The 13,677-nt window shown below is 39.1% G+C and overlaps 1 protein-coding gene across 3 annotated transcripts in view; it reads left to right on the forward strand.

Annotated features, from left to right (window-relative positions):
- The window catches only part of TASP1 (taspase 1), a 276,754-nt gene that overhangs the window by 218,306 nt on the left and 44,771 nt on the right, over positions 1 to 13,677 (forward strand). For all 3 annotated transcript variants that reach the window (XM_010355262.2, XM_030915488.1, XM_030915489.1), the window contains one exon: positions 4,703 to 4,813. In XM_010355262.2, the coding sequence (XP_010353564.1) occupies positions 4,703 to 4,813 (111 nt within the window). The remainder of the gene's footprint in view (positions 1 to 4,702; positions 4,814 to 13,677) is intronic.

Raw genomic sequence — 13,677 nt, forward strand, 5'->3', positions numbered from 1 at the left:
ACAGGTGCCCACCACCATGTCCGGCTAATTTTTGTATTTTTACAAATAGAGACAGGGTTTCACCATCTTGGCCAGGATGATTTTGAACTCCTGACCTCGTGATCCACCCGCCTTGGCCTCCCAAAGTGCTGGGATCATTTTCTTCTTTCTTGCCATTCTCTTTGCCACACTACAGTGATGTAGGCAGGAGTGTGTGTGTGTGTGTGTGTGTGTGTGTGTGTGTGTGTGTGTGGTGGAATTATTTTGCTAATAACTAGGGGGCTTCAAAGGTGAATGAGATACCTTTACCCCAGAAAGTTTGGATCTGTATAAAAGGCACTGGAGCTGAAGAACAGACTCAGTTTATCAGGGGAAAGGGAGCCAGGAAGGACAGTTCACAACCAGGGGCCCAGGGGGAAATCTTAGGGGAGTAGAGTATGGGAAGTACAAATGATGTGTAAAATAAACAGGGTGATAAGATTGGGAAGGATAAGAAAGGCTACGCCAGACTAAGGAATTTGGGCATCATTCTACAGGCGGTTGGGAGCTATTACGGGTTTTTCAGTTGTTTAATGATATGTCCATGGCTGGGTTGCATATCTCTTTTTACAGTAAACTTTGTAGTCTCTGTTTCCCATGCCTCCGATGTCCCTTCCATGAACAACTCTATTAGTTCTACTTGCAGAATATATCACAGACCCAGCTTCTGTAGATAGCCTCCACTGTCACAAGGCTCACCCAGTCCACTGTCACCTCTCAACTGGGCTGCCACAGCAGCTTGGTTGTTGCTTTTATGCTTGCCTTGCCATTACATTCTGCACAGCTAAGTAACTTTTACAAGTCCAAATAAATGTTATCACTGTCTGTGACCTGGCCCTGCCCCTCTCTTAAACTCATGTTCTATCCTTTCTTCCTCTCCCTCCCTCACCTCAGAGTCTCTGCATTTGCTGGTCGATCTGCCTGGAATGGTCTTTCCTCAGATTATCACATGGTTAGCTCCTGACCAAAAGAGGCCTTCTTGCTCTTTGATGTAGACAAGGCTCAGCCCCAGTGACACTCTCCATCATTTACCTGGTTCATTTTCTTCATAACACTTACTGCTATTGGGTGGATTTCCATATTGGTTTGTGAGTTTAGTACTTGTCCCCCAAGCTGCTCAACTGGATGTATACAGGGGCTTTGTTGACTTCTGTATCCCCAGTGCCTAGAAGAGTCCTGGCACTTACTACATTTTTATTAAATTAATTAATTTAGAGATTTGAATGACTAGAGCAGCAGGCCAGATTAGAGCTGGTTGCAGGGTTTCTTGGACAATGAGAATACACTGAGGGTCTTGTCAGTGGGAATGAAGGGAGGGGGCAGGCCAAAATGAGGTCATAGGGAGAACTAACAGATTTGACATGGTGTAAAGTGTTGACTTGTTGGAGAGGGAAGAGGTAAAGGATTTTGAGCTTAGATGAGCTATTGGAGGCCAGGAGAAGTTTCTGGATTTGGTGGTAAAAGGAACAGTTGTAGAGGTGCCATGTTTGAGTACTGTTGGGATGGAGGTTTCCAGCACACAGTTGCATTTTGAGGTTATTCAGAGATTTTTTTGTTACCCGAGAGGCATTGCTACAAATGAAGCAAGGATCATGGCTCAGAAGATGCTGGGGGAAGCCGTATTTCCTGCTGAACTGTAGCTTGGCTGTAGCAAGTCATTGAACCTCTCTGAAGCTCAGGTTCTTCATCTAGAAATGATAATAAAAAATTGCATGGCAGGGTGGTTCTGAAAATTAAACTCAAAATGTCTCATGGCAGGATGGTTCTGAAAATTAAACTTTTCTCAGTGTATTATATTTCTCCCTCTTTTTTTTTTTTTTTTTTAGCTCATCAGTATGAGAGTTTATATTCGTTTACTCTAGCAATTCACATCCTAGCTACATAGTATACTGTGATTCCATTTCATTTCTTGTACAAGTCTTATTTTTTTTTTGGTATTATTTTTCATCTCCAAACTTTCCTCAAAATCTGAAACATTTTCTCTCAGTAATTTCAAATCAACAGGTATTCAGTCAGTTTATTTTTCCCTCCCCTTAGAATTACCTTTCCTGGCCTCCTCTGACTTCATGCTCCAATTCAGAGTTTGCTCTCTCAGCTTGCTGCATAGCTCTGTCATCTGGAATCCCATTGTCTTCTCTTGTTTTGGATCCTCTGTATCCAGATCTTATTTTCTTCCTCATTATTTACTGCACTTCTTCATTCTGTCAAGGAACATTCATCCTGTAGCTTTCTGAGAAAGAATGCATAGGAAATAATCTCTTTGAGACTTTGTAGAGCTTTATTCCGCTTTCATACTTCATTGACCTTTTGGCTGAATATAGAATTCTAGGTTGGAAATAATTTTTCCTCAGCATTTTGAAGAGAGTGCCTCATAATCTTTTAGCTTCAGGTATTGCTGTTGTTGAGAAATCTGATGCCATTGTAATACCCTTGCTTTCCATGTGATCTTTTCTTCCCATTTGAAAGTTTTTAGACCCTTCTTTCCTTCCTTAGTATCTTAATATTTCATAGTGATAAATCTTCATGGGGTGCCTTTTTCATGAGTTGTACTGGGAGGTTGATGGACCTTTTCAGTTTGAACACTCATCTAAAATTCTTGGAAATGTTTTTGAATTATTTCTTAGAAATTTTACTCCTTTTATTTTTTCTAGTCTCTCTAAAACTCCTGTTATTCACATATTGGATAGTTCTGGCCTAGTCTTATGATTTTTTTATATTTTTCACTCATTTTTCATCTGTCTTTTTAATGTTTTTTGTTGTTGTTGTTGTTTTGTTTTACTTTTCTTCTGCTCAGTACACTTGCCCAAATTTTTCCTGTATAACTATTTTGTTTCTTTTGGTCTCTGTCTTTCCTAAAACAGAGGCCTAACTAAAACAACTAATAATCCTAGATTGTCTGCACTAGTTACATATCAATGGTTTGGTATTAACTATTTAATAGTTAAACGCCAAGCTGAACTAAAATCCTTTTGTGTATGAGTCATACTTGTCATCTTGAAGCCCTTACCCTAAGGCAAGGACATGTTTTCTTGCGGGCATCTCTCAAGTGGGTCTTTAGTCTTGAGTTGGCTGGGTGGCTAGAAAGGGACTATCTAGTCTCTTCTTGGAGTATATCAGTTTGATTTCTTGCATCCTGGGAGCTGGTTATTTCACTGTTTAGCATAAAGACATACCTCAGCTCCCTGTTTTCAGTGTGTAGCCTCTTTCCTGCCCTGGGCTAACCCTGATGCTCCCAAGTCTCAACTCTCTCTGGTTCACCTTCTCTAGAGAGTAAATATCCTGGCTTCTTCAGGGTTAGGGAGGAGTCACTTCCTTTTTGGAAAGGAACTGCAGTTCTGATCTCCTGTTCTAGATCAGGAGTTGGCAAAGTTTTTCTGTGAAAGAGCTAGAGAATACAGATTATGGGCTTTGCAGCCTGTATCACGGTCTGTGTGGCATGTTGTCCTCCTCCTCTTCCTCCTCCTCCTTTTTTTTTCCTCTTTTAAACAACCCTTTAAAAACTAAAAACAAAACAAAATGATGGCATTCTTAGCAGGACAACCTCTGATCTAGAGGATTCTTTTGGACATTGTCAGCTTACCATCTTTTATCATCTCTACCCTGTACTCCTGCCTTCAGAGGAACTTGAAGCCTCCAATTTCTGAAACTTTTTGCATTTTATGGCAAAACTGGTTTGGTTTCCTGTGGGTATCCTCCACTCCAATTTTCCCCTGCCTCACGAAAACTTAGGTTTCAGCTTTCGTGGGTTTGCTAGGTGAGCAACCACTTATCTGTCTTCTTACCATTTTCCAAAACGTCAGTTTTTTCCTTGTCTGCCTCTTTCTCTGCCCTTATTGGGCTATGGCTTTTTTCTTCCTTTCCCATCAGGTCAGTAGGATTTGGGGAGGGAGGGAGAAAAATACATGTATTCAATATAGTAAGTTTAACCAGAAGCTCCCACCAAATCCAATTTGGTTGGGTTTGATTTTTTACTACTCTCTTTGATAGTTCTTGGGTTAATTTTGCATTTGTTCTCCACGTGCTCACTTGCTATGCCAGATGGTTGAAGAAGATGTCCTTGGGGAAGAAAAATGAGGGGTTTTAAAATATAATGTTCTTGAAATGCTCACAGTGGTTCAGTGTGTGAGATCTCAAAGAGGCCCAACTCTTTCTAACCACCAGACTCTCATCATACAAATGCAGTTTCACCCTTATTTGTGCGAACCATCAGAGGCATTTAAAAATGTTTATAATAAAGTTTGTGGCTTATTGTTTCAAATTGCATTTAAGGTAGTAAACTGAAGCTTTTGGTGGTGTGTCCCTGACAGCAGGGAGAGCCTGTGATAAGTGATCCCTAAGAGCTGATCAAAGAGAGTCGTTGAGCATTTTTTCCTGTATTTGTGTTTTGGTCCTTTAATCTGGTAGCGTTTCCACTTCCATTCGGAATACAGTAATGCACATTCCCTCCCCCACTTACATCTTCCTGACAGCATGTGGCATTTTCTTTGCCAAATGGCCCCTGTTCAGGCATAAACCTGCCTTTGCCATCAAGTATATAATGAGGTATGAACAATGGTGGTTGTTAGAAAATGGGCATCTTTCAAGATCTTATTCATGCCACATTTTTGTTCTAATAATCAAATGAAAATTGAAAATTAAAAAAGTAAAATTCACTGAAAAATGACTACTAGTCCTTTCTGCCTAGGTTCACCTTTCCTCGCCAGTGAAGATGGCGTGCTAGGCGGAGTGATTGTTCTCCGTTCCTGCAGATGTTCTGCCGAGCCTGACTCCTCCCAAAATAAGCAGACGCTTCTAGGTAAGTGAGACATGTGCATTGTGTGCGTCTTTCTCTTTTATTTTATTTTTTCAAGAAAAAATGAAAATATGTATACCCTTAAGTCAATAATTTTAAACGGCGAGAGGGTCGGCATTCTTTATTGCTATCTGAACCTCCCTGTTCTGCTGATCGTTTTCCGTAGGTAAGCATATAAAAGATGAATGTTCATTTTTTAAGTACACACTTAGAGAATACATTTCAAATAAGCTTAGAACCAAGGACCTTTACTAAAGTCCAGTATTAACAACGTTGGACCATGTATTCATGCCCTATCTTATTCTGCAAAGCACTTGAGGTGACCCCATAACAAGAGAGAGAAGCTTCTTCCTGTTCCCATTCCCCAAAAGGAATGAGAAGCGTGTGAAGAGCTACTGGCCTAGAGGTCAGTCCTGGCTCCGTGGCTCGTTAGCCATGACACCTTCGTGCATCGGTCTTGCTGTTCCATGCCATTTCCTCATCTGTAAAACAAGGACGTCTGCCCTCCCCTCCTCATAAAGCTGTGGTGAGAGAGGGTCAAATGAGTGTTTTTGCAGATTTGCAGATGTCCATCCAGATGTGTGGTTTTGTTTCCAGCCAAGCACCAGTGGGATGAAACCCAGCCCACCCTCTGTTTGTGAAGGCACAGAGTTGTGGGGCGGCCACTGACCACAGAGTTGCCTTTTTCTAATCCATCTCTCCAGAGAGGACACATTAAAAAAATCTGCATAAAGGTGACACATACACTAGCAGGGGCACCATATGTTATTTTTTTTAAGTTAACTTTTTAACTGAAGCATACGTACATTTTTAGAAAAGTGTACAAATCATAACTGCAACTGCTTGATGAATTATCACAAAGTGAGCCCACCCCCCTGTAACCAGCACCCAGATTAAAAAAAAACAGAACTTTACCACAACCCCAGAAGTCCCCTTTTGACCCCTTCTGATCTCTACCCCCTCCAAAGTTAAACAGTATGCTGACTTATAACACCATGGTTAGTTTTGCCTGGTTTTATGTATTATGTCAATAGAATCAGGAGTATGTATCACTTGTGTCTAGTCTTCAGTCAGTATTTAAGCTTGTTAGATTCATCCACGTTACATGCAGTAGGAGTTTGTACATTTTCATTGCGATAGCTCAGTGTACTAGTCCATTCTTGTGTTTTTTGTTGCTTTTGTTTTTTTAAATACAAGCACTATAGGTCATCCACGGGAGTTGTGGTAGTTTAACCCTTCCAGTAAATTTCCTTACAGAAAGCATGAGTGGTGCCTGATGTATATTGTGTGATTGTTGTCAATTGCTATAGTACACATTCCTTCATAGTTTATGAAGTAGAAGACTGAGTGTTTTTTATGGGTATAAAAATACTTTTTCTATAGAAGCCTAAAACATTTTCATAAAATCTCTTTGTTCATTCCTCATAGAAAAAGTACACTTTATATAAAAGGTGTTTTTCTTCACCTGGACGCTAACCACCAGCTATATATATATATATTTTTTTTTTTTTTGCCATAGTCGTTCCTTCTACCCTCTGTACATAGTACCTAGGTTACACCAAGGAGATGTGCTTTTTAGCAGTCATGTTTTGTTAAACCAAGACAAATACTAGTTTTATTCTTTGGTATCTTAATCATTGTTGAATCCTTTGAATGTTCTTCCAGTTAGATAGTTAAACCCAGTCTGGTTTGTTTTAAACATATGCGGAGGATGGACATGGGGTTTCCATAAAACCTTTGCAGGGGCATGGATGAAGTTGGAAACCGTCATTCTCAGCAAACTTAACACAGGAACAGAAAACCACAGCCCCATAACTGGGAGTTGAACAGTGAGAACACATGGACACAGGGAGGGAAACATCACACACTGGAGCCTGTCGGGGGGTAGGAGGCTAGGGGAGGGATAGCATTAGGAGAAATACTTAATGTAGATGACAGATTGATGGGTACAGCAAGCCCTCCAAGGCATGTGTATACCTATGTAACAAACGTGCACATTCTGCACATGTATCCCGGAACTTAAAGTATAATAAACCAAACAAACAAAAAACCTCAGAAGAACACCCCTTAGTGTTTGGGCAGCAGTGGGTTGCAGGGGGGCATTAAAATTGTTTCATCGATTATTCCTAAAAAGGAGTATCACAGTACTCTGCTGAGCCCGGACTCTTACCTATTTGTGTTAACTCTGAAAACTGTAATGTCTTTTTGGTTGGCTTTTCATTTTTGGTGGTACAAAAATGCATATTTAAGGATAAGCCATAGTATTTTAGCTCACATTATATAGTTTTTATTACCAATGTAGTGATATATAAACTCTTTATTTCAAGAGGAAGCATTAAGTGTGAAGTACCAATTTATGAAGTAAGTGAAACCTTGCCATTCGTTAACTGGAGGCGTTGATGCTTGTGAAGTTTATCTACTAAAACCTGGCGAACATAGGCTAATGTCAATTTATAGATGCTACCAATTATGTGAACTTTCCATAACAAGTATGAATGTTAAGTATGTGGTAAGAAAATAAATTCAAACGGTATAGAAGTAAAAAACAAAGTAAATTCAAACAGTATAGAAGGACAGGAATCAAAGATGTGAAAGTCACCTTTTATACTCCATTTCCAGAGCCACCAGTCAGTCTTTGGTTCTGGTTATTCTCACGGGAAACACCCTCACTCTATAGAATGTGCTCACACATCTATTTCTTGATTAGTCAGTAACTTGTGACCCCTTGCTGTGAAAAAATTAAAAACCCAGCTGACACCATATCCCACTTCTCTTCCTTCCTGATTTTTGTTGGAATTCTACTCTAACTTGAAATAATATTTTAAATTTTATTGCACTTCAACACACTGTTTCTTGATCCATTAACTTTATATAATGTCTATCAAACATTCTTCACCACTTCAACTATGTAAGTTGAGGAAAGTTCATGCACTGTTTTCTGTTAGTCTGTTTTCATGCACTGTTAGTCTGTTTTCTGTGGCTTATGACAGAATACCTAAAACTAACAGAATACCTGAGTGATTTGTAAAGAAAATTAATTTATTTCTTAGAGTCTTGGAGGCTGAGAAGTCCAAGGTCAGGGAGCTGCATGTGATGAGGGCCTTCTTGCTGGCGGGGACTCTCTGTGGAGTCCATAGGGGCACAGGACATCACATGGTGAGGCGGCTGAGTGTGCTAGCTCAGGTCTCTCTTCCTCTTCTTATAAAGCCACCAGTTCCAGTCCCATGATAACCCATTCATCTGTGAAGGTATTAATCCATTCATGAGGGCACAGTCCTCATGACCTAATCACCTTTTCAGGGTCCCACATCTTAATACTGCCATTTTGGGGAATAGGTTTCAACATGGATTTTGGAGGAAACAAACATTCAGACCCTATAGCACTCGCTTTTCTCCTTTTCTCTTCCTCCTTCACTCTCCTACCTCACCTCAACCTCTGTCAACAATACCATTGTTGTTATGATTATTAACATGTGCCTTCTTATATCTATACTTATCTCTGTAGTTTGATCAGGGGTTGACTCTAAATAGTGTCAGTGACCAGCATTGACAGCGTCAAGATTATAGTATAAATAGTGCTCACTGCATACCCTAGAAGCAGAAGATCGGACCCGTAGAGATCAGGGTTTGTCATAAACCTCTGCCTGTGAAAGGAGACTGTTTCAGTCATTGAGATCAAGTGGATTCTCCTTTCTATCAATTGCTCAAATTAGCTATAAATTAATTTGCTTCATGTTTGGACCATGACTTCCATTTATTGCTTTTTCACTGTCATAAGAGTATAACTATAAACTCATGGCTCCTGGATGCTCAGTAATTTCTAGTAACGAGAAAGCTCAGAAGTCTTTCTTTTCTACACATCCAAATAAAACAAAACAATTTCCAAAATTAAAAAAAAAAAACTTAACTGCTGTATATTGTTAATCACTTTTTTGGTCCCAAGAATAATATAATCACACAATCTCCTCCTTTTCTGTGTCCACTTTCTTTTCTCAAAATCATAAATATTTTTCTCATTACATCACACAAGCAGTTTCAGTCAAACCTCATTGCTGCTTGATGGAGTTTCCTGGAAGCCGTTAGGTAGACTCTCCTCTTGACAAATACATTAGTTATCAGAGCTCCAGTGGGCTGCTTCCAAGGTGATATGACTCAAGTAATGGACACTTTTGAGGTTTGCCCTTTGTCTACTAATTCATGAATAGAATTGGAGAATCTCGGATATGAAGGAACTTTCAGAGTCCACTTGTGTGACCTTGTTACAGGTGCTTTGTCCATAGTTTGTTGAATACTCCTCCCTTCGAGAGGTGAAGCTCAATTCCCCTGCCCTTGACTGTGAGCCAAACACTGCAAGACTCGCTTCCAACCAATAAATTTATGGCAGAAGTGACAGTGTTCGATTTCTGAGACTAGGTCAGAAAGGCATTGTGGCTTCCTCCTTGGGCTCTCTGTTGAATCACTCCCTCTCAGTGAGACCAACTGCCATGTCATGAGAACACTCAAGCAGCTGTGTTTTGGGGAAGCCCACTTCACAAAAAACTGCGACCTCCTCCCAACAGCTGCTTCTGAGGAACCAGGGCTTCCTGCCAACAGCCTCAGAGATCTGAGTGAGCCTTCAGATGACAGCAGTCCATGGCAGCATCTTGACTGAAATCTCACTGGAGACCCTTTGAAAGAACCACCCAATGAAGCCACTGCGGAATTTCTGACCCACAGAAACTGAGATAATAAGTTTGCTGTCTTAAACCACCACATTTTGAGAGAATTTATTATGTAGCAGTAGATAACTAATAAGCCTTTTAAGCCCTTCTGCCTAATTAGCTGTGATGACAAATCAAGGTGCTCTGTTGCCATCTTTAGGCAGCTTTTGGATTTTTGTTTCTATCAGTAGATCCTGATTCTTTTTTTGTGTACCCTCTAGGACAAATGTGATGTGTGTCCTCTTCAATGCAGTCTCTAATCAAGTTTCCCTCACCTCCAGCCTTTCCTTCTCTATTTGTCCCTTCAGTCCCATCTCCATTATTGTTCTCCATGTTCTTTCTATATAACAACTGTGCAGCTGGCCCAGAGAACATAGCCATAGGTCCCAAACCAGGGGCAGGAGAGAAGACTTCCCAAAAGAAGAAAGGGCAAAAATGAGAACTTGACCTAGAGAGCCACAACAATCCCAAGATCAGAAGGACACTGTTCAACCCAACAGTGACATAAATATATATAATTAGTTTACTCTATGTCTAAGCTAAATGTTGAATCTTCTTATGTATGCTAAAGTAAAACAAACATTGTATCTCTTACTGTTACTTCCATGCTCCTTACCTTTAATTTTTCAGCAGGCAACACACACGCATACACACAGACACACACACACACACACACACACACACACCCTCTGCTGGTGAATTTCCTGGAGCACAGATGGGAGCTACCTAACTTGATGGGAAATGGCATCCCCTGATCTGACCTCAGAATATGCTTTCAGTGTTATTTCTGACTAGTCCTTTAAAAAAAATTGACAAATAATTGTATATGTTCATGGAGTTCAACTAGTTTTTCTTTTCCTTCATTCATTCTCAATATCTTAACTCTGGCCACTCCAAATCACTTGGTCTTCCAAAGAGTTATTTTTGCTTTCTCCCCCAATAACTTGCATATGCTCTTGCTGTGCTAAGCTCTGGGCCAATAAAAGTCTTTAAAACCCTGATCAAATGTGAATCTTCGAATCCTCTGGAAGTCCTCCCCCCGCCAGGTAATTTGCTCCTTCCTTGTGCTCTGTTAGCACCATGCAGTTGACATTCCTTCTAATAATGACTGTGACACATCCTAGCCCCTTCTCGTAGGCCAGCACTTCTTAATCTTTTTTCCGAACTCAGTTATTTGAGAGGAATAAATCACAGGTCTTTGAGCTCCAGTGACACACACAGGGGTTATAGAGGTTTGAAATATCTTCCCAGGCACTGGAAAATTCCACTGCTTCTAAGAATCATACCACCAGATTGTGAGCTATTCAAGAGCAGAAGTCATGTCATATTGAACTTAATAGGCTCCCAATAATTATTGGATGGATCCAATAATTATGCCAAATGGAGTTTCTTTATTGATTATTTAGCAGAAACAAACTTTATTAGAAGTTGACTCTTCTTCTAGAAAAATGAAATATAACAGAATATATCCTCATGCTCATAAAAAAACAAACAATATTGGTTGGAAATGTTGGATAATGAGGAGCATCCAAGAACTAGATGATTTTGAGGCAGTTTAAAGGGATCACAGAGGAAAGTCTCCACAAATAGCCTTGTAAAAGGACAGACGATTAGGATGTGAACATGTTTGCAACACCCATCCTGCGACCTCCTACCTCCAGATCATGAGATGCTGACAAAGCCCAGCCTACAAATCGCTGATTTAACGCAAAGCAAATGCTTGCCCCTGGAATGAAACAGCTGAAAAGAATTTTCTCTCTGCTTTTAGAGAAAAAATAAGCCAATATATTTTTACCTGCTGAAGTACAATTACACGTGCTTTCCAGGCCTCTACAGAAGTGCTTTATTGAGGCTGCCGTATATAGTATGGTTAATAAATGATAAACAAAGGCATATCAAATCAAGTCTTCTGGTGAAAAAATGAGTTCTTTACCATTTTCAGCTTGTAATTAGATACAGGTAATTAGAATATATGCAAATATATAGCATAAACAGCCAATCTTAGTATATGGGTTAATTTCCTGTTTTGCACCTTGTACCAAAACATGTGTTGTTGGGAGCCTGGTAAACCCTGTGAAGTTCAGGGGTGTCTGCCAGGGAGTGGTCAGTAGGAAGCAGTGAATATGGGGATCAATGAGAAACACATTCCATATATTTAAGAAAAATCTTAAACAATTCAGGGTAGGAGGCATATGGGCTCTTAGAGGTAAAAAAGGCTGTGTGTTTAGCCAGTGGCCTTTGTGCCAAGCTTGTGTTGGAGTTCTTCATCCTAAACAGATTTGAGGCCCACAGTTCATCCAGAGCCTGATTATGCGATGAGCACACATGGTAATTGTTACCTTGCCATTAAGTTAGCCCCACCTTACCCAGAGAATAACTTCAGGTTCTTTCCTATCGACAGATGTGTTCATAATGTTAATAATTAACTTTCGTACATGATACTGCTTCCATTTGTGCAGCTACCCTTTTATCCAGTTTTGTTTTCATCTTTTACTATGAAATGTTTCATATATTTTTAAAGGAAGGACATAATAAATTTGTAAGTTATAAAGGACAATAATAAAATGAACACCTGTGGACCTGCCACCCAGCCTAAGAAATTGCCCATTACCCATATGTTTGAAGCCCCCATGTGGGCCTCTCTGATCTTACTACTGTGCTTTCTCCCCATCCTTTACTTTATGTTTACCCCCTGCTTTTCCTGAAAGCTTTTCTCACACTTTTGTATATCTCTAAATAATACATTGTTTAGTTTTCCTTGATTTTAAACTTTATATAAATGGTATATCATCATATGATTTATTATATGAAAATTTTTGCATGTTCTCACATAATTACCTGAAAGGATAAGGAGTTATTTTATCACTGTAGACATAGCTCTATCAAATCAAACTGTTTTACTGTGGCCAATTAGAACTTAAATGCAGTGTTTTTCTCCCTCTTTTCAGAATAGGCAAAGTTCTTCATCGAGTGCTTTGTTTTGTTGCTGTTACCAAAGTATGCTGTGGTTTCAAAATAAAAAATGTTAAATTGAATTGGTGCTTCCTGGAACATTAAAAAGATAAAAGGTTATTTTACTGTAAGTTAAAATTCCAAACCGCCTTTTGGTTTTACTGGTATTAAAAATTTGGCGAGCACATATAAACACACGTACTTCAAAGGAGCTTCATTGTCAGGGCACCAGCAATATCACTTATTTCCATTACATGGCACACGCCACAGTGAGCACTTATGACTAGGCATTTCTGCTGGGCTCACATGATCATAAAAGTAACTGTCAAAGAGAAGGCAAATTAACTTTTAGACTGGTAGTGGGAAAAGAGGTACTTATAGATGTTTGATGTTAATAACTTTATCTTAAAAATGGTTTTAAAACTTTGTTCTACGTGACAGTCCATTGTCATGGTTGGAAGCTCATTTCTTTAGTGCCTCAGCAATGTTTTGGAATTGTTACATCTTCACTGTAGTGAAGATATCTCTTAAGAGATAAGCCACATTTTAGTTCTTATTTAAGGATCAGGTGAAAAGAAAAACATTAAATAATTTAGGTGCAAGGTGAATAAGGCAGACATGATATTTAAACTTTTCAACGATGAAGTATTAATCTGATGAAGTATTAATCTGATGAAGTAGTGCTCTGAGATTAATATTTTCAGAATTAGTTTTGGTTTTATAATGCAAAGATGTTGATTGCAAGTATCTATAATCTGCCACTTTGTTTATACCAGAACTTTCTTTCCTTTAAATCATGAACGTATCTCTATACATTGTATCACTAATATACTCTGAATATTGGAAATAGATTTTCATCTGTAATTTTCTTTTCCATCATGAGAAGTATAGTTCTAGCGATTATCTTGCCAAGAATTATTATTTTTTGGCTCACAAAGTTTTCCAACTGAAATATAGAATACGAACACTTATGAATAGAATTCTAGTGACTATGTAATTCTTATTACACTCAGGAAATTTTATAGTCAGTTTCATCTGCTCAAAGGGTAATAGAGTTTACCATGAAATAAATCCTAAAAAAGTATTTGTTGAATGAATAAAATTGTGTTTTAATAAAACTTGTTTTACTGAATGGTTTTGTGTTCACCGGAGAACTTCCAGGTCCCGACCAAGTGGCCCTCTGTTTCCAGCAGCTTCTAATACAATAAAAGGATA

The sequence above is a fragment of the Rhinopithecus roxellana genome, chromosome 13 (assembly GCF_007565055.1).
Source record: "Rhinopithecus roxellana isolate Shanxi Qingling chromosome 13, ASM756505v1, whole genome shotgun sequence".
Lineage (NCBI taxonomy): Eukaryota > Metazoa > Chordata > Mammalia > Primates > Cercopithecidae > Rhinopithecus > Rhinopithecus roxellana.